At 40.4% G+C, this 25,787-nt stretch overlaps 1 protein-coding gene across 1 annotated transcript in view; it reads right to left on the bottom strand.

Annotated features, from left to right (window-relative positions):
- Window positions 1-25,787, bottom strand: part of LOC136864449 (organic cation transporter protein) — a 184,854-nt gene that overhangs the window by 51,952 nt on the left and 107,115 nt on the right. Inside the window, exons 5-8 of the mRNA XM_068225989.1 lie at window positions 17,662-17,816; window positions 12,563-12,731; window positions 8,861-9,017; window positions 1,244-1,338 (exon numbers count right to left, since the gene is read on the bottom strand). Of these exons, the coding sequence (XP_068082090.1) occupies window positions 1,244-1,338; window positions 8,861-9,017; window positions 12,563-12,731; window positions 17,662-17,816 (576 nt within the window). The remainder of the gene's footprint in view (window positions 1-1,243; window positions 1,339-8,860; window positions 9,018-12,562; window positions 12,732-17,661; window positions 17,817-25,787) is intronic.

The raw sequence follows: 25,787 nt of genomic DNA, 5'->3' as shown, positions 1-25,787 counted from the left end.
AAGTAACTTATTTCGCACTGCAAGATCGTGGGTTCGAACTTCATACAGGTAGTCATATTTTTAAGGGAGAAATATTGTCCACTCGATACCCATACCGCACGAAGTCGGCATGTAAAGTTCTTTCCTGTAGACTATTTGGAGTTCATCTGATAAAATTAATTAAAAGTCACTCAATGGAGTTTCGGTTTCTCTGACATTTTTCGTATATAGAGGAAACGTTGTAAATGATACCCCAGCAGTCTAAATAGCGTCAAACCCGAATGCCGATGCTGTACTTTCAGGTACGGATTTTTATCACTTCTTTGGCTCAATGTTACAAGGTTTCCCGTACTTAAGGAATTCGAAAGTTTAAAAATGTTTTTTCTTATTTCGCTACCTGTTTGCTTTGAGACTAGCAGTTCACCGATAGCGCATGGAAAACGTGACGTAAAAAGGACTGTGGATGGGTATGTAGTAACCATACCTCTGCAATCACCTAATGTGAAAATGAGAAACCATGGAAAACTATCTTCAGGGCTACCTACAGTGGTCCTCGAATCCACCATTGCCCAAATGCAAGCTCGTAGTTATTCTTTTCAGTCACTTAGGTGAAAATTTCTTGTAGAAAATACCCAACAAATGTATATTTCCGGTTTTGGAAGTACAAAACTATAGGCACCCCTTAAGTAATTTGATAGAGATGAACTGAACCTTAAAGGATGGAACGCTTCAAAACACTGGGGTGGTGAGGATCCCATACGCTGGGAACGTACTCTAATTGAGGTCTTACCAGAGATTTATATGCCCTGTCCTTTACATCCTTATTACAACTCCTAAATACCCTCACAACCATATGAAGAGTATTTTATTTAGTTTATTTATAATCCCATTAATGTGATTACTCCAATGAAGATCTTGCGTTATACTGTATTTACACTCAGGCACTTATAGTGATCCCCCATGAGTCAATTTCATCCCATAAGTGATCACTGGTCAACCCGAGGTGATGCGTGGTCATCACGACGAATCCTCCAGCCGTTATACTTGGCTTTCTAGACTGAAGTCACTTCGTCAACGCTATGTAGCTCCTCATATGGTAATCACGTGAGTTGAGTAGATCAAGAGGCCTTCTCAACCGAAGGCCTGTACGCTAATATTTCAGTCAAGGAGTCGGATGTAATATTAAACAACTAAATAAACGACAAGAAACCAATATAACGCTTTAAACTAGAAAATATGCTATTATAAAAATATAATACTATACCAGCAGAAACAGCAATTCACAAGTCTCAACAGAAGTATTCGTGACCGGAAAACTTCCCTCAGTGCTCCAAGTAGGGTTTCTTCGTCATCGTCAGCCTGCAAAGTAGAACAATAGCACAAAATCGTATGAGTTAGAGTATTCATTAATGTGTCCCTTATACATCGCTGGACTAAAACATTATGACCCTCTCAGTGTACTACTATTTGTTGTATTGAATGTGGAAATTATTGTCAAGAGTGATGATGATGATGATAATGATGTTGATGATGATGATTCTCAAGTAAAGGAGTCTAAATTTGGATTCTTCGGTCTAATAGTCAATACATCTGCAAGATCACATTGTTAAGACCAGATGCACCCGTGATCACTGTAACTGCACTACTTACGGATTGCTCATGTTCCACTGTGATGACTACAGTTATACATCATTTGTGTGCATGTGTGTATAACTTACATTCCAATATATCATATAAATATACTATGTTGAACGGAATTTATTGCTTAATTGTGAATTTAAAGATGTCACAGTACCGTACTATCAGAACACTAACTCAGAGTGGAACAACCTAAGTTGATAAATTACTGCAAATCAGATAGTAAACATGAGGGCACCTGCTTCTATATTACAAATGATATTGATCATGGAGCTTTTACAGCTTACAATTATCTTGTTAATGAACAGTATTTTGTTTCTACCTCAGTAAATATCGCGAAATTGAAGCTCATAATGCTTTGTGTGTACCGTTCACCATTAGGAAAATTTAATTTATTCATAGAAATTTAGAGTTATTATTCATCATCATCATCATCTGTTTACCCTCCAGGGTCGGCTTTTCCCTCGGACACAGCGAGGGATCCCACCTCTACCGCCTCAAAGGCAGTGTCCTGGAGCTTCAGACACTTGGTCGGGGATACAACTGGGGGGAATGACCAGTACCTCGCCCAGGCGGCCTCACCTGCTATGCTGAACAGGGGCCTTGTGGAGGGATGGGAAGATTGGAAGGGATAGGCAAGGAAGAGGGAAGGAAGCGGCCGTGGCCTTATGTTAGGTACCATCCCGGCATTTGCCTGGCGGATAAGTGGGAAACCACGGAAAACCACTTCCAGGATGGCTGAGGTGGGAATCGAACCCTCCTCTACTCAGTTGACCTCCCGAGGCTGAGTGGACCCCGTTCCAGCCCTCATGCCACTTTTCAAATTTCGTGGCAGAGGCGGGAATCGAACCCGGGCCTCCGGGGGTGGCAGCTAATCACACTAACCACTACACCACAGAGGCGGACTAGAGTTATTATTAAGTAATTTAATTAAAATGAGGTATGGTATTATTTTTGGTGATGTAAGTGTTGACTTTTTAAAATATGGAAAAAGGAGAGAATTTAAGAACAATTTTTAATTTCATATGGAATTAATGCCAACGGCCGTAGCCGTGTTGAAACACCGGATCCCGTGAGATTTCCGAAGTTAAGCAACATTGGGCGTGGTCAGGAGTTGCCACGCGCTGTTGGTGGGGGTAAGGGAATGGAGGAGCGGAAAGGAACTGGCCACCCTACCGCACGTAAACTCCGGCTCAGGAACACCTCTGCGGAGGTTCGGACCTGCCTTCGGGCAGAATTACCCCTAAAATGGGATTAATCCCAAGGTAAAAACCCTATGAAAGTAACAAATGTTAGTAAATCAATCCCCTGATCAAATTTTTATAAATATTATCATACAATAGAGGTTTATAGTCTGAGTTTTAGTAACCAACGTGCACAGACATTGAGCACTGATGTAACTGAATCAATCAGGAATTAAATTTAAACAAAAATATAGCACAGACCATTCAATGAAATAAATATTACATATTTTAACTACCTTTTAAGACAAGGAATCATGGTATGATGCCTGTAAATTAGAAAATGTAAATGGTAAATTTAACATGTTTGCCAGCATATGAACAAAATTGAAATATAATTTCCTCTTAAAAGTTATGAATAAAAAATAACAGAACTTGTGACTGGATAACAATGGAGATTTTTTTGCTAGTTGTTTTACGTCGCACCGACACAGATAGGTCTTACGGCGACGATAGGACAGGAAAGGACTAGGAGTGGGAAGGAAGCGGCCGTGGCCTTAATTAAGGTACAGCCCCAGCATTTTCCTGGTATGAAAATGGGAAAACCACGGAAAACCATCTTCAGGGCTGCCGACAGTGGGGTTCGAACCTACTATCTCCCGGATACTGGATACTGGCCGCACTTAAGCGACTGCAGCTATCGAGCGCGGTACAATGGAGATTAGAAAGTTATGTATAAAGCATAAATTACTACACAGAATACTCGTATATACACTGACTGACAGAGCAAATGCAACACGAAGGAGGAGTAGTTCGAAAGGGATGAAAGTTGGGGAAAAAACAGAGTCGGCACGGAAGAATAATTGATGTTTATTTCAAACCAATATGCAGGTTACACAATGCGCACGGCATCGACTCAGTAGGATGTAGGACCACCGCGAGCGGCGATGCACGCAGAAACACGTCGAGGTACAGAGTCAATAAGAGTGCGGATGGTGTCCTGAGGGATGGTTCTCCATTCTCTGTCAACCATTTGCCACAGTTGGTCGTCCGTACGAGGCTGGGGCAGAGTTTGCAAACGGCGTCCAATGAGATACCACACGTGTTCGATTGGTGAGAGATCCGGAGAGTACGCTGGCCACGGAAGCATCTGTACACCTCGTAGAGCCTGTTGGGAGATGCGAGCAGTGTGTGGGCGGGCATTATCCTGCTGAAACAGAGCATTGGGCAGCCCCTGAAGGTACGGGAGTGCCACCGACCGCAGCACATGGTGCACGTAGCGGTGGGCATTTAACGTGCCTTGAATACGCACTAGAGGTGACGTGGAATCATACGCAATAGCGCCCCAAACCATGATGCCGCGTTGTCTAGCGGTAGGGCGCTCCACAGTTACTGCCGGATTTGACCTTTCTCCACGCCGACGCCACACTCGTCTGCGGTGACTATCACTGACAGAACAGAAGCGTGACTCATCGGAGAACACGACGTTCCGCCATTCCCTCATCCAAGTCGCTCTAGCCCGGCACCATGCCAGGCGTGCACGTCTATGCTGTGGAGTCAATGGTAGTCTTCTGAGCGGCCGCCGGGAGTGCAGGCCTCCTTCAACCAATCGACGGGAAATTGTTCTGGTCGATATTGGAACAGCCAGGGTGTCTTGCACATGCTGAAGAATGGCGGTTGACGTGGCGTGCGGGGCTGCCACCGCTTGGCGGCGGATGCGCCGATCCTCGCGTGCTGACGTCACTGTCACTCGGGCTGCGCCTGGACCCCTCGCACGTGCCACATGTCCCTGCGCCAACCATCTTCGCCACAGGCGCTGCACCGTGGACACATCCCTATGGGTATCGGCTGCGATTTGACGAAGCGACCAACCTGCCCTTCTCAGCCCGATCACCATACCCCTCGTAAAGTCGTCTGTCTGCTGGAAATGCCTCCGTTGACGGCGGCCTGGCATTCTTAGCTATACACGTGTCCTGTGGCACACGACAACACGTTCTACAATGACTGTCGGCTGAGAAATCACGGTACGAAGTGGGCCATTCGCCAACGCCGTGTCCCATTTATCGTTCGCTACGTGCGCAGCACAGCGGCGCATTTCATATCATGAGCATACCTCAGTGACGTCAGTCTACCCTGCAATTGGCATAAAGTTCTGACCACTCCTTCTTGGTATTGCATTTGCTCTGTCAGTCAGTGTATACAAAACTACACACAATACCTGAATTCGGCATACACTACAAAAATGTTAAGGAAAGTATAATGATAAACTCACTGCCAGGTCATCTAATAAGAATAGTGCTATGTGGCATATAATAAAGAGGGAAACAGGGAAAACTTCAAAAATATATCAAATTATCATATTGCCAATTGATAATGAAGTGATTAAAAACTCTGAAGAAATTTCAGATACTTTCAACAAGTATGTATTGGAGATTCCTGAAACATTACTGGAGAAATGCTATCTAGGTACTCAAACATTCAATAATAAGAAAAATAAATGCTGTGAATCTCTGTTTCTAAATCATATCACGTTGTATAAGGTAAGAATAGCTATAAAGGGACTAAAGGATAATAACTCTGCTGGTACAGTTGGCATCCCTGACGCAATTTTAAAGGTTGTGATATAATTATCATTACTTCATTTATATAATAGATCACTTCTTACTGGAACTGTTACTGAAAAATTAAAACGCTCTAAAGGCATTCCAAAACACAAATAGGGCCAAAAATGAATCAGATAACCACCAACCAATACTTTACCAACTGGCATTTGAAAAATAGTAAAAAATAATGTATAATAGACTAGTAAGTTTTACAAAAAGTAAATAATATACTGTTATGAATAAAAGTCCATCGATTTCATTACTCTAATTTATTTCAGAATGACCTAATAAATGACACACACACACACATATATAAATACACACACTTCTAACCAGCCTAGAATTGCCACACTTACTAATTACTGTCTATTTACAAATCTCTCTTCTGTACACACACCAAGCAGTTCGGAACGGTTGGAATTACCTGGGGACGGCTATAATCCTTACTTTCACTTTCCCCAGTCCAGTCAACTCGTACAGCAGCTCTGTGTAGACCGCTGGATTTGAACACAGTGCCACTGGCTACACAAAACAGGACGACTGTTCATTGGTTCGACTCCACAGATAGTCCAGCACTTCACACAGTCACATGCAGCGAACAACTAATCAACTCAACAGTATTCAACAGTAGGAGGATGCTCACAACAGCGAACATTAACACAGGTCCATTTATCCTCCATTCACGATAGCGCGTTTCCTTGCTGGTTCACGGCGATCCTCAGTCCACAGAGTTACGCGAACACACAGTACAGTCTTCCGTTCGGTCGTCTCCAGTTCACGCACTCACTGGTCTCTCCGACTCCACAACAGCAACTCGCTCGCAGGGGCCTTGTATTTATACCTCGATGTTAGGCCACTAGAACATTCAGGGTTCGTCTGGAGATCAAACTTACCGGGCGAGTTGGCCGTGCGGTTAGGGGCGCGAAACCGTGAGCTTTCTTTCGCGAGATAGTGAGTTTGAACCCCACTGTCGGCAGCCCCGAAGACGGCTTTCCGTGGTTTCCCACTTTCACACCAGGCAAATGCTGGGGCTGTACCTTAATTAAAGCCAAGGCCGCTTCCTTCCCACTCGTTGCCCTTTCCTATCCCATCGTCATCGTAAGACCTGTCTGTGTCGGTGCAACGTAAAGCAACTAGAAAAAAAAAGAGATCGAACTTTCCCGACGTATCTTCCAGAAATCGCATGGAGAAACTAGATCAAGGGAACAATAGAGGAAGGACCGTGGCATGACCTCAGGCGGGCAGCGAAGTTCTCTGAGCTGGCTTAGTCGAAGGGGCTGCGACAAAGTTGACGGTCACTTGAGCACGCAACAATCCTCAGATTCATAACATGCATTCAGGACTGGGAATTCAAGACAAACAGCCATTAATGAATGTATTAAAACTAATTGACAAAAATACATGTAAGTGGCATATTCCTGGCTTTTTAAAGACTGTTGATTCTGTCAATCGCAAAATAATTAATGCAAAACTAAATAAATATGGTATTAGGGGTATAGAAAATAAATAATTGAATCTTATCTAGTTATACGGTAACAAATTGTTACTCTAAAATACAGTGGATGCGAAAACACTCCATTAATGAAGAGTTACCTGACGAGGGTACCACTAAATTTGGAATTCTGCAGAAGTCGATCCTGGGCCCTCTTCCTTTTATTTACAATATAAAGGAGCCTCTGCAGCAGTCTCCTGATGTTGTTGCAGAACAGTTATCTGAATGGTCTCAAAAATGTCTAATAATAAATTATGGAAAAAAACGGTATATTCTAATTTTCAAACAATTCAGAACAGGATTCCTGCAACTCCATATATAATTTTTATGACCATCAGTTAGAAAACAAATTAGAAACAATAATTTTAGGCATTGTAATTTAGCATGATCCAAAATGGAAAAAGCATATACAGTACTTAAAGTCCAAACTGAGTACAATGTGGTTTGCTTTACGTATTTTGAAATCCTTTACAAGCTTGCTAACGTTAAGAAGTGCATACTTTGCTTATTTCCATGCACACTTAAGAATTGTAGTAATGTTCTGATGTGTTTAGTACTTTTAGGATTCTAAAGAGGGTAATAATAATTATGAGGACTGCTAAACCAAGAGATCTTTCAGACCTTTATTCACGACTTTAAACATCTTCCCATAATCCTGTATCGTATCTTTGAAAGTATTATCTCCTTTGAAAAGAATTTAATGAATGAAGATAGTTCCTTAAAATTGAATTCATGACCATAACACAAGTATACACGGATACACAAGTATATCTAAAAAAGGGGACATTTCAAATAGGGATCAAATTATACAATAAACTACCATATGACATCGAATTTGTCCCCCCCCCCAAAAAATATGATTATTAAAGGCATATCTGACATACCAGTGTACATATTCTGTGAAGGAATATCTAAATAGTACACAGAATTTATTAAAAGTTGTAATTATAAGTTCATAATATAAAATGAGGACGCTTGCTGTCCAGCGCCACACGTACAATGTTTTGGATTTCCTGGTCACCTCATACTCTCTGCCTTCTATACGGAGTAAAAGGAGGACTTTCAGTCCTATATCACCACTACTACTGAGCGAGTTGGCTATGTTGTTCGCGCCATATAGCTCTTACCTTGCATACGGGATATAGTGCGTTCGAATCCCACCGTCGAATTCCCTGATATATGGTTTTCCGTGGTTCCCATTTCCACATCAGGCAAATGCAGGTCACTGCCACTTCCTTCATAGTCCTAGCCTTGTCCTATCCCACACTAACCATAAGACGTTTCTGAGTGGGTGGAACGTACGGAAAATGAAAATAATCGGCATTACCAGAATCTTCGTCCAAAAATTTTGTTCAGGTAAGTATATGATTTTAAGATCATTAACACATGAAGGACTGTCCTCTTTTTTAACACTTATTTTAAATGGTTTATCCTACAACTTCTTCTTCTGATTTTATTATTATTATTATTATTATTATTATTATTATTATTATTATTATTATTATTATTATTATTATTATTATTATTATTATTATTATTATTATTATGGGATACTTTATTACACCATTGTTCAGTTCAAACCTTGTACTCTAAGGCTCTAGAATACTTCGTAAATTTTATTATTATCGGTTTTACATCCCACTGACTACCTTTTCGGAGACGGCGAGGTATCAGAATGTTGTCCCATAGGAGTTCGCTTACGTGCCAGTAAATCTACCAACACAAGGCTGACGGATTTGAACACCTTCAAATACCACCGGACTGAGTCAGGATCGAATCTGCCAAGTTGGAGTCAGAAGGCCAGGGCCTCAACCGTTTGAGCTACTCAGACCGGCGGCATTATTATTATTATTATTATTATTATTATTATTATTATTATTATTATTATTATTATTATTATTATTGAAAATGAAAATCACTTAGATGGTCATAATGTTCCGGGTCATAGTTATAATTCATACACTTACAATGTTTTTAACAGGGATGAACGTAGAGTCATCCAGTTCTTTAAGAGTTGCCTCAGATAAGTTCACTTTGTTTATCCTAGCAACCTTGAAGATTAACTCCTTTGCTTCCTGGAACCGCCCTTTAACAAGAAGCCACCTCACAGACTCTGGAAGAAACCTGAAGGAGGAAAATGAAGAAAGAATTAATAACATCAGGAGAATAGTAAATGTTAGTGCTATAGTGATTGTTAACATCTTAACACGGACAGGGGTTGAAATTTAAATCATGTATGTGTTGAAACATTTCAATATTTGACAATTCAAATAAACATTTTTAAAAGAATTCTTTGAAAAATTACGTACATTATATTAAGATATTATTACGATCGTCGACAGCACACTGGCTTGTCCACGTCACAAGCAGTCAGCAATAGTTAAGCTTTGCTGTTTGTGATGTATGAACCGCAAGTGTGTTTAATCAAATAATAAGCATAATATTGAAATAGGAATTTCATCGTGTACGATTGTGTATGTCTAGTGTGCTCCTATAACGACTGAAAACCGGTTACATGGCGAGAAGTACTTGATAAACATGCCAGAGGGTTAATTCATCAAGTGTAAACGTTCTTTATGTGAGAAGCAGTCTCATGGAGTCCATTGTGCGATATTAACAAAGGGGGTTGTGGGGGGGGGGGGTAGGTCTAAAATACGATTGTTCTAAAATACGATATAATTACGATATAATTTATTTCTTCAATGTTTTGTATCGATCGAAAGGTCATGTTTATACACAAACCATAGAATGTGAGTCATTTAGAAGAGAAATGTAATTTTTGTCTCTATACAAGGTGTTTCCAAAAGTGTGAGAATAATCGGAGCGTGGACAGCATATCCCAAAATTACACAAACTTCCCTATGAGCACATGTCCTATGGACGGTCGTTCCTCTCTTTCCCTTCGAGTGGCCAGGGACCTTTCTACACTGTTCCCGACTTAAGGAATTAATATATTACTTAATTAAATAATAAAATGACTGGTCAACAAAGAGTGCTTGAGATTACTTTCCCAGATATTTACTACTCCGTTGATAACATGATAGTTTCCGAAGTAGTCCCCATAACTTTTAAAGCAATCATATCATAAATCTGTGGTATTATTTGGCCTCTAGGCAGATAATTTGACAGACAGATCTGCAAAATTATGAACTTACACATAAATTATTGAACTATATATACTTATGATTGCCTACCAGTAGATTTACCTAAGGACTACTGAATTAATTCCTGTAGAATTATGAATGGATAAATATACATTCTTGAACTAGCATCTAATAAATTTGGAACTAATGCCTACAGAAGTAGAAAACGTACAGAGTTATGCAGTTCTGCCTACGGAATATTTAACTAATACGTAGGAAGTTCGGAACGAACACCTTAAAAAAATTAAACAATGCGTGTGTAATGTTGAGCTACTACCTATAGAGAACCAGTTAACTACCAGTTAACAGAATTTCACACCAACTCGCTAACAAATGAACCAATGCTGGAGCCATATCGACTCAGTTATGATTTGTCTGTTAAGTGATCAGCTCGAAGACCGGTTGGATCCTCAAGGAGCATCTCCGGAGGTTACACTGTTATGGAGAAGGCACAGAAATCGCTGATGGCACCAAAATCCTTTCTCACCTGACCTGTTAGTTTTCAAAAATCCTGGCTTGATAATGAATAACTTTCATCGCATCAACCTGGACTGCAATCATTGCGCGAGGTTCACTGTTTGCTGTGGTTGTCCAGCTGGTGCCAGGCCTATAATTTGTCGGTGCAAAAGTAAAACCGAAACATGGATTTGTAAAGTGTTCCACACCCGTGTTTAACGTTGAAAAATTACCTGGCAGGAACAGATTAAATGGAATATTTGACAGAATCTTTCTCATATAAAGTATTCCAATTATGTTAAAATTACCAGCAGAATAATTTTGTAGTCGTCATTTGTAATTTCTTCCTCAAATAATTAGTTACACGTCATTTAACATTCTTTACAATTATTTTGCATCACATAGTGGGAAAACTTGCTCAATAAATACATAACCAGCACGATTGTCTCAGAACATGTATGGCAGAAAGAATTTTTTGGTATTGTTTCCTTTTACCGTACCTGGTACATGTTCCAAAGGTGTATTTCTGAAGGAAAAATCAAAAAAAAATTTCACGTGGGATAAAAGGTAATGAAGAGTACTAGGCTAGACGAGGAGTGAAGTATCTTGCAATTGCTTCACGCAATGAGCTCAAACGTGTTGTTGCAACTCCTTCGACCTATGAGTAACGCCTTTCACAGAATCTGTACACAATATTAGTGCCCTGAATATCATTATGAAGCACCATCTACCACCTTACAACCATAAATGAGATATATTATAGTGATAGATAATTTTTTCTTTGGCGTGTGATATGAGACAGGTGCATGCACTGAGGCTGCGTGGTGTACCAGAAGTATATATTCGATGGATCCAGCTTCTGTATCGGAATGCCACCAGCTCTGTCGGATGTGCTGCTGGAATGTCTGAACCATTTCGCGTTCAAGTTGATGTTCATCAAGGATCGGCTCTATCTCCACTTCTGTTCATTGTGTTTCGACATAATCAGCACAGAAGTGTTAACACCGCACCGTTGGATTCTACTCTATGCTGAAGATGTTATGGTTGCCTGTGAATCCCGTCAAGATATTCAACAACTATTCCAACATTGATAAAACTCCTTTGGCTGATATGGCCTGCCACTTAACGTCGGAAAAACTGAGTACCTAGAAGGTGGCGTACAAAGTGATGGGACAATTAACATTGATGGCGTTGAGATTCTAAAAAAGTCTCAATGTACACATCTGGGATCACTTATGTAATCAGATGGTGACACTTTACCAGATGTTCGAAGCAAAATCAACGCTGCCTTGATGAAGTGACGCCAAGTAACATGAGTCCTTTTTGATCGGAAGGTGCCATTGAATCTGAAATCCAAAATCTCAGCGCAGACCACGAGGGCGACCAAAGAAGCGCTGGCTAGACACTCTAGGGGAGGACATGCATCTGGCGAAGTCTCTCCTGAAGATGCATAAGACTGCATCAAGTGGAAAAGGAAGACCAGAACAGCAGACCCTGCAATTAAGCGGGACAAATGCCTCTGTGGATCAGTGGTAGAGTGTCGGCCTCCGGATTCCAAGATAGGGGGTTCAAGCCCGACAGAGCTAGTCGGACTTTTGAAGGGCGGAAAAAAATCCATTCGACACTCCATGTCGTACGATGTCGGCATGTAAAAGATCTCTGGTGACACATTTGGTGTTTACCCGACAAAATTCATTAATCTCAGCCATAGACGCCCAAGAGAGTTTCGGTATACTCGGTCTGCCATCTAGTGGGCCTAGAGTAAAACGGAACGTCGAAATCGACGAGCAGACAGCCAGATGGCGTCAGATCGAAATGTCTGCACACGGTAGTTGAGGCCATACCATTATTATTATTATTATTATTATTATTATTATTATTATTATTATTATTATTATTATTATTATGCTAAAATGAGGAGAAAAGAAGAAAATAAGTGTTAAAATGAATGAACTGAGCCTGGAGAATCACGGATTGATACCCAGATTCACTTATATTACACTTTACACCGGTGATAATACGGACGATAATAGCTAAAATAGAGTAATGTCTACCAATTGAAGTCCTTACCAGAAGTAGGCAATGAAGAATATCCCAGTTATGTGCATCACTTGAATGAGTGTCCTCCAGTTCGGTATTAGCCAGGCCAGTACACCGAGAGACGCAAAGCCCAAAGCGTCCATGAAATTGATGATGGTTCCTCCCATCACTCGTTTGTCAGCGCCGACCATCTCCAGAGCTACAACATATGCAACGAAATATGTCATACATTTAGAGAATTGTACCCTTAAATAATAAATTAGAAGCTATTTTTTAAACTCTACAGCCCTCAAGTCTTCGTTGCTTTACTGGCGTACTGAACACGATTTATCATATCTGAGGTGACCATAGGGCTCCATATCAATACATCATTCCGTCCCGACGAAAGTGACTAATATACGAGGGATGATAGTTATGTCTTCCTTATGCAGCCAGCTCCTGATATGAATGGTGCGAAAGTTTCGCCTGTAGGGTCGGTTTGTATGTGTGATTTAGTGGCCTTGGTGGACTGATATGTAATAGCAATGCCTAGATCAATGAGGAAAGTTGTGGGAATCTTTTACCCTTCATTACCCTTGTACGCCTCTTCAGTGACCCCTAGTCCATCTATGACAACTAATAATGGACTATTGGGGAAATAACCAGCCTTCGGGTTCAAAACCCAACATTTACTTGTACCATAATTTTTGATTGAATATGTCCTGTACGAAGTCACATTGGCTTTACACGAGAAAATAGACAAACTTTCAGAGGTTATCAAGTTAGAAACACGAGTTGGCGACCATGGCATACAGAGCTGATTCCGGCATAGCTTCTCTTGACATATGCCGGACTGATAATTTTCATCTATCTCTAGGTCCTGTCATAACGGTATTAGGTTTGCGAGGCGGTAAGATTCTTTAATTTTCCTGGTTTTCATTTCCCTTCCCTTTTCTTTGGCTATATCGTAATTCTTCGAATAGTAAAACCTCTTCGTCTTTCTCCTGGATTGCAGACAAGACGGGACGGTTATCTCATAATGTATACGGAGTAATCAATGCGAGTTAACGTCAATTGATCTGCGTTGGAACTTTACAGTCGTTCCCCGGATATTGCAGCCGCTAGCGTCTGGTTTCTCTCCAGCTACAATTCAACAATCGTCTCAGAAATTACATGGACCTAGGGGATCCCCTTAAAATATTAAATACGATCATCACAATGAAACCAGCAATAATATAGTTATATATAACTGTCGATCTCCTTACATGAAATTCAAATCAGAGGGTTATGACCTATGATTCTAAAAATTCCAAATACATCGGCTGCGAGTTGAACTACAGCTGTCTTTATGAGAAGAATCCCCTGACTGACGACGTAATGTCCCTCATATCCTTGGGTTTAGTACACTTGCACATAGTGACAGATGTCGGAATGATACTTGTACAAAGACTAGTTCCTTAAGTAATGATCTTGATTCATAAACGAGGTTGTAACACATTCCCGGATTGGCTAAATGCAATTATATCTTACTCTTGCAGTATCAGTACTTGCAGGGTCAAATTTCCTTTTGGAACGGATGTTCTGTTTATTTATTTTCTATTTTTTTTCTATTTTCAGAGTATCTTGGCCAACACTGTCTCTTTTCCACAGAAGAGCAGCCATGAAACATTTACAGGTATTAGGTAGCTCATCAATTGTCAATATAATTCTCATGTTTTACCCTCCTTTCTACACTTTTTCGTATTTCTTCAATAGAAATCATCATTTCTCTTATTTGATATTTACACATTTGAGCGTATCGGATGCTATGCTTCTGTTTTCCATCATTGTAAACTAACTAGAGTGGACATAGTAATAACGACGAGCAGGAGGAGTTTTCATAATGGGTTAAAATGTGCATACTCCACAAACTTTAGCCCTTAACCTCCGTGCAAGTGACAATGTATGAAAATACTTTATTTTATTTTTGTTAGGACATTGCCTCATCCGGGCAATTATCAATAAACCCTACCGCCATGCAAGTGTCATAATCTTCATGTCAGCTTACTCTTTTCCTACTCTGAATGTATTAGAATTGGAAAGTCTAAAGATTCTTTCATTTTTCGGCCTATAATGAACTTTCTTTTCTTTAGTTGGTACCTGCAGAAAACGAACGTTTTCTTTCCTTCAGGTTGCAATAGTGATAATCTACTGCTCACCCCTTAAAACAACCACTACTATCATCACAAATAAAAGTCTAGCGGTCTCTCTGTCTAAATTATCCACTTTATCAAAATATTATCTTGAATTTCGCTAATAAGTTAACAGCATCCTCTTCTGGCATCATGTTTCAAGATTTAGGATTGTATAGTATCCTCCCCCAACAGCCTAGTCATGTAGAGACACCAGGTCCAGTGATATTTCTGAATTGAAACAATAGTGGGCTTGTTTACAACTTGGATAGGTAGCCCAGGTGCTGTTGGTGGAATGGAAATGAATAGGCCACTCTGCCGCAAGTAAACTCCTACTCGAGATGCCTAGCTGGAGGCAATTGACTGCCACTCGAGCAGACAGCCGAAAGAAATACGATGAAGTTCGTCGGCTACCTTCCAACTCTGTATCTCCCTCACCATACAAGTAAGGGGTAGGGGAAAATTTTATTTTCCTCCCTGCCTCTTAGCCCCATGCAGGGGAGCTGAATGCCCCGTGCATGTGCCCCCTGTACACTTTCTAAAGCGATTCGACTAACAAAAAGTACATGCTGAAGCATGTATTATTGACCTTTATTGAATCCTTACCCTGAAGTTCAATTTCAGAAGATATTGCAGGCTCCTACTATATTGGTCCATGCATTTTTGCTACATTTGTTATGATTCCGCGCTGGACGAATGAGCACAATGCGCCGCATGCCCGAAATTCTCCTGTAAGACGTATAAAACAATTTTCTGATAGATCTTTAGTTAGAGTTACGAAAAAACTGCTTATGAACATTTTTACGGGTAATTTAATTCTAAATCCTGTAAGAGTGCTCCTTATGATTGAAAGAGTGATAGTTTACCCGTTATTCACACTTTATCGGATTAATCATGCGCCAAAACACCGAAAATGTTTTACTCTAAAAGCTACTGAACTAAGAAAGATAATGCAAAAGTATTTTGTAGAAAATATAATTGTAAGCAGACTGGTTACCTCGGGATTTAATCACAATAAATCTAATAGATCAGGCAGTGCATTCATTTTTAAGGGGCTTGGAATATTATTTTTAGACTTGATACTAACTTATCTCTTGATAAGCCAGCATGTAGCCTATGCAAATCTTGAACAAATAGGCAATCTAACGGCAAATAATTTCTAACTTTGGTTGAGTGGTTTGCAAACAAACTCCAACTTTCTCTCTTTATAATGGTAATATATATTACACTAGCTGATGTACCTGTGCTTCGCTACGGAATTCTACATTGTATACAGAATTCTAGGTTAGGTAGTGTACATGTTGTGACCAAGATTGTGTTAAATTGCATAGCTCTTAACGTTACCATAGAACCGCGATGGGGAAGTCACCAAACGTCTTTTCTCATATGAAGACTGCCTACCATCAGTCACAATCAGGTAGGGGAGTTTTCATTATAATACATAATGGCAGACACTCACTCTCCAACTGCCTTTTTACATCCTTAGAAAGACTGTCTTAGTGGTTTTCCCAACTGAAATGAACATAGGTTATTACAATAGTGCCATTAGGAAGACGCGATAAAAAGCAATCCTTTCATAGAAATACTCGATGAAATGTAAAACCAAATATTTTCTCACGTTTAACGAACAGTAGTCTACTACGCTGCCGATCTAACAGTCCAAAGTTTCAGGGTTGGAATGACCAAGCCGCAGACAGCCGTGATCCGTGAACACTCTTCGGCTTTTTTCGGCGGGGGGGGGGAGGGGAGTCGAATAGTGGAGTGTCCCAGGGCAAAACTATGCTCTTTTACTAATCTGTTTCCTAGGAGTGCCCGATGAGTCGGAAAATCTCTATTCACTACACTGACGGTGGAAAAATCTATCTGATTTGGAGGCAGAGCAGAAACCCCCTCTTCACTGCGAATGTAGAATTTAATAAAAGTGAAGAGGAAGAAGCTTTTCTTAAGAAACGGCTCTTTTCATGGTTGAATTTTTTGTTATTTAGTAATTCTAGACCAGGTCATACTATTACTGCTACTACCACTACTAAGTGAGCCTCTGCCTTAAGCGTGCACACTTCTCATTCAAAAAGGCGCGTCAGCGTAGGAAGGATCGAATAGCTGCAATACTATGATAAACCAGTGTGTTATGTACCAGCAATATCAGAAATGTATGAACCAGAGGAATGAAATGCTAAAGAAGAAAGTTTTCTAACTCCCCAGCCATTTCTCGCCAATATTCAGCCAGGCTGTTATACTTGGTACGCAGTAGTAATACCATCTATCGGAGTTGAGTGGCAGCATAAGAGACAAAGAACATCACAACAAACAACGGTCAATGTAATGTTATTATTGATCAGTGTTATGCGCTTTCGATATTGTAGGCCTTCACATTTAAATTTCTTCCGACTCTGAAATACCACTCTTATTATAGTCGGTATGATCAAAATGTATAAAACATAAATGATTGGAAATTCAATTCTATATAACTTTAGCTACATATTATTTATCGATAGGGCCACTAATAATATAAATATTTGAGAATGAAATTTTAGGCCTTCCGTTAAACTACCATTTCACTCAGCGTGAATAAAATGATTTATGGCCTAGATTGTAGTGGCTTACCCCCCAACTTTACATACCGATTTTCATTAAATTCTCTTCAGCCGTTTTCTCGTGATGCGTGTACAGACAGACAGACAGACAGACAGACAGACAGACAGACAGACAGACAGACAGACAGACAGACAGACAGACAGACAGACAGACAGACAGACAGACAGACAGACAGACAGACAGACAGACAGACAGACAGACAGACAGACAGACAGACAGACATTACGGAAAAGTAAAAAGTGCATTTCCTTGTTACTGTGGACATGACCTATACAGAAATACCATCCTTTTCAAATTCTGAGCAATGTACAGACAATACTCTTATTTTATATATAGATTAATATCTGTGTGACTCTTTGTGAATGTCTTCTGCTAGATACAGACCTAGAATGAAGGTGCTAGCATAAGCGCCTGATCCTATCAGCATACTCAGCCCTTCAAGGATGATGAACTGAAGATAACTCTGGGCAAAGGAGCGGGCAACCCCGACCACCGTGGACAGTATCAGCGTTACCAGCAGGGCATTCCGCCTTCCGAACCTGCAGCAAAAACATGAGTCATCTGTACTGTAGAGCTGTGTTACAATCAGAGAATATTTTTTATATCATTCAGCAAAGAAAATGAACAGCTTTGATAACAGTTCATCACCTACAAGATAGCATACCTTTAAGTTCCCTTTTCTTTCCTTTGAGTGGTTAACGTTTCATTCTTTAGTTCCATATCCTCTTTTGTTCCTTTTATGACAGAATTTTTATTCAAATCTCTCGGTAATTTACTGTCTTGAAAGAAGACATTAAACCATCTCCTAGACTGATGCGTCATTGTAACAGCAAGTTAGGCAACATTATATGGTCTCAACCTTTGTTCTGATTGCTTTGTATGCTTAAATGATATTTGGTATTTGAAGTGTGATTTTTAACGAATTTTAAATATTTTTATGTGTGTGTGTACTCTTCATATTTTTTTAAGTTTAATGTATTGTTTAGCTGAAGATGGTCCAATAAGATGCAAAACTTGTCCTAATATAATAAATAGGAGTTTTAACATAACTTGTACAGTGTTGAACATCCCCATAAGGCCTGTTATTGATGAGACTCTTTTAAATGTTTTCTGTATGATGTGGAATGTTGTTGAAGAATATTTTATTTGTAAATCTTTTAAGGAATACTTACTGTATGGTGTGGAGTGTTGTGGTAGAATATTTTATTCGTATTCCATTTAGCTGCCTAACCTGTATGGTGTAAAATATTTTTGAAGTATGTTTTATTTGTATTCCCTTTATCTGCTTCAATAACTACGGCATTGTAAATTATTGTTCCATAATAGCTGAAACAGTCCAGAAAGGTTGCGACGCGAACTTTCCCTGTCGATTGTTGTTCTAGAAGCATGTCCTTTCTAATTCTGAAAGATGGAAAGTTCGCGATTAGTGTCTGTTTACGTTCGGGATTATTGTATAAACATCGTGACTGGATAAAGAGTTATGATTGGTGGATCTGGGTGTTGATAGGCAAGCTCCTGTGCTCTGATTGGCTACTCGGTAATCGCACCAAGGCCAGACTTCCCTTTTTAAGTGAGCGAGACAGGATTTCGTGGTCTTTGGTTCTCTCATCATTCCAGTCGTTTTGACGCACGTCGGCGAATCCTCGCTCCCAGGATGGGCTACCTTGGGGTAAGCACGGTTGATTTCCGTCCCGTTTTAATTTACTTTTAATTTTCGCTGGTGTTATCACAGAGGAGTTTGCCCTAGTCGCCACTCTATTGCTCAGATGTTTTAGGAAGAACGTTTATTTCCATTCTAAATTGTATATGTATCTAGTGTGCCTTTTTACCTTCAGAATCGTATTGTAGAAAGTGGATTATGCTAAAATATTTTTGGTTAACGTTTTAGCCTAATAGCAAAGCTCTTGTCAGACTACATGTAATCTTGTATTCCTAAATTGTGTATCTGGATTGTGTGGATAGATGCATATGTTCGGAAGTTACCTTATAATGTTGCTTTCGGAAAGTAATATTTTGAAAACAAGAGATCACCGTTGATTTTTCTGGAAACTCGTAACCTTCGCATCTCTGTGGCCTTTGGTAGGTTTTCCAGCCCCCGTTCCATGTTCCTTGATTATAGTCGTCACGTTGTCCAACCTGATATTTGTTTGTGTGTCTTGGCGCAGTTCATCTGATGTTTATTGTGGGTTATTGGTGTTAAGGTGCCGTGTAATTTGAATTATTTTCCTCTTCCCTTAAGTATGTATCGTGTGACCGCTGAATAGCCGGTTACAATTAAAATTAGGAAATCATCAACACGGAACATGGAGGTTATGAATTACGATAAATTACGATGCTTTCAGTCTTACTCAGTTCTCTTTCTTATTCTAGAGCCGTGTCCGTCATAGAACGTTGGCGACCATTCTGCCTACCATAGTCGTGTTGGTGACTGCGCGGTATAGAGATGGTCGTTTGTCCGAACCACTGCCTCAGGTTCTCAAACTAGGAAGTGTTAGGTCTCTCAGGATCTCTCTATCCCTCAATCTATCTTGTGTTATAAACTAAACAGCGGGATGTAGGTTTCCGGGTGATATGCACATAGTAGGAAAACTTCCTGAGTTCTAGGCTAAAGACAAACAGAAAGCAGGTTTAAGCTTGCAGCAATAACAAGCGAGGGCATGCACGAAAACAGCGTTGAGCTGCGCTGGTACGTTGACTAGACAGAAAGAAGTATTGCAGCAGCGTTGTGCAGACTACATGCCGTCAGTGGTATCATAAAGTAAAGTGCCCTCAAGCGAGGTGGTGCAGCTCTTTGAGCTGAGCTGCGTGTACAATTTCAACCATATACCAGCACTCCTACCATTCATAAATATCTGGCAGTACCTGGAATCGAACCCGGGCCCCAGAGGATGGCAGCTAACAACACTAACCGTGACGCTACGGAATCGGACTGGTGGTATCATGATTTACGGGATTATTATTGGTAAGCGAGGCTTCTCCAGTGTGGATTGATCACATTGGACACATGAAGTGAATACGATGGGAAGAACTGAGCTAGTTTGAAATATTTCTAATAACCATTAATAACCATTGCCCCACAGTTGGGTGCCAATTGATTATTAAAAATAAAATAAATTAATATGCTTAATCATCTCACGCTTAGGCGTCAATTGTAATATATACTCTATAAAGACATCTGAATAAATAAAATAACTCAAATAACGTTATAAAATAATTAATAAAAATGCCCGTAATATGGGCGCCAGAGTTCACCTAAATGGATCCCTCATATTTTAATAGAGCAACTTTCTACTCCCTCTCAGGGTGTGTACATTAAACTGCGTACTCGAACATCTGATTCACGATTTACCTAACCTTCTCAAAACGACTCAATAAGTAGTAACTGCACCTAGGTTCATCAATAACTCCACTGATTCTAAAATAATGAACTATATTGTGAATAATATCCGTGCATGGTTACCTCATGAACACACCAAGATATACAAGAATACATTCATACAATACTGCTGAAAGACTGCATATTTACACAACGATCCATCAACAACCCAAACAGTGGGAAACCAAAAGCGAGGACCAAGCTACCATTTGTAGTTAGCCGATGAGCAATACTTACAATATATATATAAATACACTTAACTGTCTCTGTGTATCAACACAACTCTCAGATTCTCGCTGTTGGCACTTGTTATATCACATTGATACTGTACCTTTATAATTCTATGTTCACTGATTCTAACACTTTGTTTAAAGATACTTTCTTTTGAGCAACACACGCTTAGTGTTCCAGACAATAAATTATGGAAAGTCTGAAATACAGTACCACATAGCTTTCACCAACATATAAGACACCAAGCCACCACAAGTGATCTGCCTAAGCACTCCACAGTTTGTAGGTGAGTACCACACTTCACATGCCACAAACATTTCAAGTCAACCACCTTCCACAAAAGCTTTAAGCCAAGTCCCTCGCTGTATTCTTACATCCTATATAGACCTCAACGTCCCAATTCTCTCTTATGGTACGTCTAGATTGGTCCCGATTGCCATGCAGTCACGAGTGGAAGATCTTCTTGACATTGTCATCGGACTCTGGGCTGTTACACATGACTCACGGAAACTTTCCGAGTTCTAAATAGCACTGTTTTCCCATCTCTTTTTACAAAACAAATTACTCATATCACATATGAAGAACTTACAGTTTAAAATATTAATAAAAATACAAATGAAATAATATTCATAATAGCCATACGAATAATGATAATAACAATAATAGAATGTCGTAGTTGTGAATACAGTGCGAGGATGTGATGTATGTACTATCACAAGTTTAGTAACTTGTACAAAGACTTTCGCAACTGCAGCGAACGACTTTTTAATACTTGCGAATATCTGCAGAGACATTTGATAAATTATTACATAAACTGAAACCTAGGTTGCAGAGAATGGAACTAAATTACAAGAAAAGCATCACGGTAGATGAGAGGCTTGCTGTTACTTTGTAAGTAAAATACCAACACTAGTTATTATGTTTGAAATGGTATTTTATTTATTAACTAAAAGAAACACAGTTTCATATAAAGTAAGAAAATACAGATATTACATCATTACAGAAGCACAGCTTTGTATAAAGGTAGAAAATGGATATGTTAAAACATTTATGCATGGAACTTCATAAAAGTAATGAAATTAAATATAATTTATAGAGGAAACTAAGTACATAAGCATATAACATTACGTCAATACAAAAATTATTGGTTTTTTTATTAAATGAAATAAGCATAGTTCCATATAAAGGTAGAAAATATTTTGTTATTGTTCGTAGTTCTGAATACCATTAACAACGTTAGTCAGGTAACGTTTCTGTCTTTAAAATACTTGTGATCTACATCCCACAGTACCGGTCGTTTAAAAACTGTTGAAATCAATTCCTCTGTTCCAAAAAATGGTGAGTTCGGGACAACACGCTTACAGATGAGCAGCAAGGAACAAACTGGTCTGACCTGAAGCGGCGTTTGGCATTAAGAGTGTGGGTGGTAGAGCCGGTTCTGCTCTTTGTATGACCAAGCCCATATTAATCCGCTGACTTTATTATACGCCTTCAACTGCTCAGGACGGCTTGTTAATGCTTGCTGCTTCAAAACGCTATGTGTGTAGCCTTACCCTAACAACCTTAGAGAGTCCTTTTTCTTTCTCTGGTTAATATTCTTGTTTCGCATTCTGTCCAACCTGGTGATTCTAAGAATGCGACGGTATACCCCCATTTCAAATGCTACGAGAAACTCATGCTGCCTTTCATCATAGTCTAGGACTCGACTGCATAAAACACATTCAAAGCAAATAGCACCATGCGATTCTAACTCGCAGTTGAAGTGGCAGTTCTCTGCTGCAGAACACTTAGCGGAGGAATGTAAAAATTCTCTGTACTGCTATATGAAGAACTGAGGGTCAAGCACACTACCCAAAAAAAAATTTAGGCCACAGGATGGGAAGCAACAAATACCAACTACTCCAACTACTCCAACTACTCTTCTACTGTACGTTGTGCCCAGTTGCAGGGAATAAACAGTAAATCGTCTACGTGACAGCCGAAAATCCGATGAGGATCCAATAATAGTAGTAGTAGTAGTAGTAGTAGTAGTAGTGGTAATAGAAGACTTGCAAAGCAAAGAAAGGATTCTATCATATTACTTCTGTAATGATCATTTATTTGGATTTAGTTCAATGGAATGCAAGCTATTTCTTACATAACTTAGCCTCCTTGTTTCCTTCTGGTACTTTCCTGATCTTCTCTTCTCTCTGTCTCTTCTGTTGTTATTTACATGAACTTTCCTTTCTTTATGTCATTGTTTATAAAAATATGTGACATGCAGAGATTTCATTCGATTAGGCTTCTACACTTTGTTGTTTATATTTGTGTCCTTTGTAAATGTTTGTGTATTTCCCATTCTAGTTTAACGGCTGTAACTAGTGTGCATAAGAGATTAATTACGGTTCTTTTAATTCGGCCTTATGCTTTTTCTGATTTGAATAAATATATATCTTACAGTATACTGTGAATTCTAGTATACTGTAGCTCTAATAGAAGTTAAGCTATAAAATAGACATGATAAATACTTTAAGAATTTTTGCATTATATTCTGTACAGTATTTTATTTGCAAAGAACGTTTAATGCAGTAATGCATTTTTTAACAACACCGTATTTTCTACTTACACTGACTGACAGAGCAAATGCAACACCAAGAAGGAGTGGTCAGAACTTTATGCCAATTGCAGGGTAGACTGACGTCACTGAGGCATGCTCATGATGTGAAATGCGCCGCTGAGCTGCGTACGTAGCGAACGATAAATGGGACACGGCGTTGGCGAATGGCCCACTTCGTACCATGATTTCTCAGCCGACAGTAATTTGTAGAACGTGTTGTCGTGTGCCACAGGACACGTATATAGCTAAGAATGCCAGGCGGCCGTCAACGGAGGCATTTCCAGCAGACAGACGACTTTACGAGGGGTATGGTGATCGGGCTGAGAAGGGCAGGTTGGTCGCTTCGTCAAATCGCAGCCGATACCCATAGGGATGTGTCCACGGTGCAGCGCCTGTGGCGAAGATGGTTGGCGCAGGGACATGTGGCACGTGCGAGGGGTCCAGGCGCAGCCCGAGTGACGTCAGCACGCGAGGATCGGCGCATCCGCCGCCAAGCGGTGGCAGCCCCGCACGCCACGTCAACCGCCATTCTTCAGCATGTGCAAGACACCCTGGCTGTTCCAATATCGACCAGAACAATTTCCCGTCGATGGTTGAAGGAGGCCTGCACTCCCGGCGTCCGCTCAGAAGACTACCATTGACTCCACAGCATAGACGTGCACGCCTGGCATGGTGCCGGGCTAGAGCGACTTGGATGAGGGAATGGCGGAACGTCGTGTTCTCCGATGAGTCACGCTTCTGTTCTGTCAGTGATAGTCACCGCAGACGAGTGTGGCGTCGGCGTGGAGAAAGGTCAAATCCGGCAGTATCTGTGGAGCGCCCTACCGCTAGACAACGCGGCATCATGGTTTGGGGCGCTATTGCGTATGATTCCACGTCACCTCTAGTGCGTATTCAAGGCACGTTAAATGCCCACCGCTACGTGCAGCATGTGCTGCGGCCGCTGGCACTCCCGTACCTTCAGGGGCTGCCCAATGCTCTGTTTCAGCAGGATAATGCCCGCCCACACACTGCTCGCATCTCCCAACAGGCTCTACGAGGAGTACAGATGCTTCCGTGGCCAGCGTACTCTCCGGATCTCTCACCAATCGAACACGTGTGGGATCTCATTGGACGCCGTTTGCAAACTCTGCCCCAGCCTCGTACGGACGACCAACTGTGGCAAATGGTTGACAGAGAATGGAGAACCATCCCTCAGGACACCATCCACACTCTTATTGACTCTGTACCTCGACGTGTTTCTGCGTGCTTCGCCGCTCGCGGTGGTCCTACATCCTACTGAGTCGATGCCGTGCGCATTGTGTAACCTGCATATCGGTTTGAAATAAACATCAATTATTCGTCCGTGCCGTCTCTGTTTTTTCCCCAACTTTCATCCCTTTCGAACCACTCCTCCTTGGTGTTGCATTTGCTCTGTCAGTCAGTGTATTTAGAAACATTCTATTTTGTATGAAAACTCGGTAACTTAATTAGAGAATTACATAATCCTCTTTTTCGCAAGGAACGTAATCCTGCTTGATGATGCGGCACAGTAGTTTGCGTATTGACCACCAATGCTGTAGTTATAACTGCATATACATGCTTTCAATTTCGGATAATCCGAACTTTCCCAAATCCGAGCAGAACACATCGCCAGTTAGTTCATGTTACCGGAATTCTACTGAATTAGCTTCAATCTAATGCTTCTTTATTTATTTTAGACTAGTCCAGTGTCTTTACTGATGAGCTAGGGATTGCAGTGCAGTATGTCTTCTGGTATGGGCTAGACGACATTTGTTACTTTTATTGACGCCTCTGTCCCATCCACATGGAAGCGACTGAGGTACGACCAATGCTAGTAATGCTATTCCTTATGCAACCAGTCCCTGTTATGAATGGTGTGAAATGTCGCTCATGAGGTCCTTAGTGTACGCACTTTCATTTCGAAAATAGTTTTTATTTATTAAATCGTTTGGAGTTGAGCTATCACGCTTTTCTAGTATTATTCAACTGTATTGTTTTTGTTAGCAATGGCGTTTCAAGTGGATATATCACCCGTTTGGGTCACTATGACGTAATATGTATTATAGCACACAATAATCTACGTGCGGAATTCTCTTTGTCACTCTTTGAGCAAGTTTTGAGGCTTAAAATTGGTTTCATAAGACGCGGCATTTGGTGTTTATACTATGATATAATCAGGACGAATAGGAAAAAATAATGTGAGGCCTGGTACCGGTTGGTATACTCGACCACTGCGCGTCGCCAGTGTAGCTAATTTGGATACAGCTGACTGTGAACATGTGTTTTTAAATGGGATGTGATTAA

The sequence above is a fragment of the Anabrus simplex genome, chromosome 1 (assembly GCF_040414725.1).
Source record: "Anabrus simplex isolate iqAnaSimp1 chromosome 1, ASM4041472v1, whole genome shotgun sequence".
Taxonomy (NCBI): Eukaryota; Metazoa; Arthropoda; class Insecta; order Orthoptera; family Tettigoniidae; genus Anabrus; species Anabrus simplex.
The sequence above is the reverse complement of the archived record's forward strand: the minus strand, read 5'-3'. Positions and strand labels throughout refer to the sequence as shown.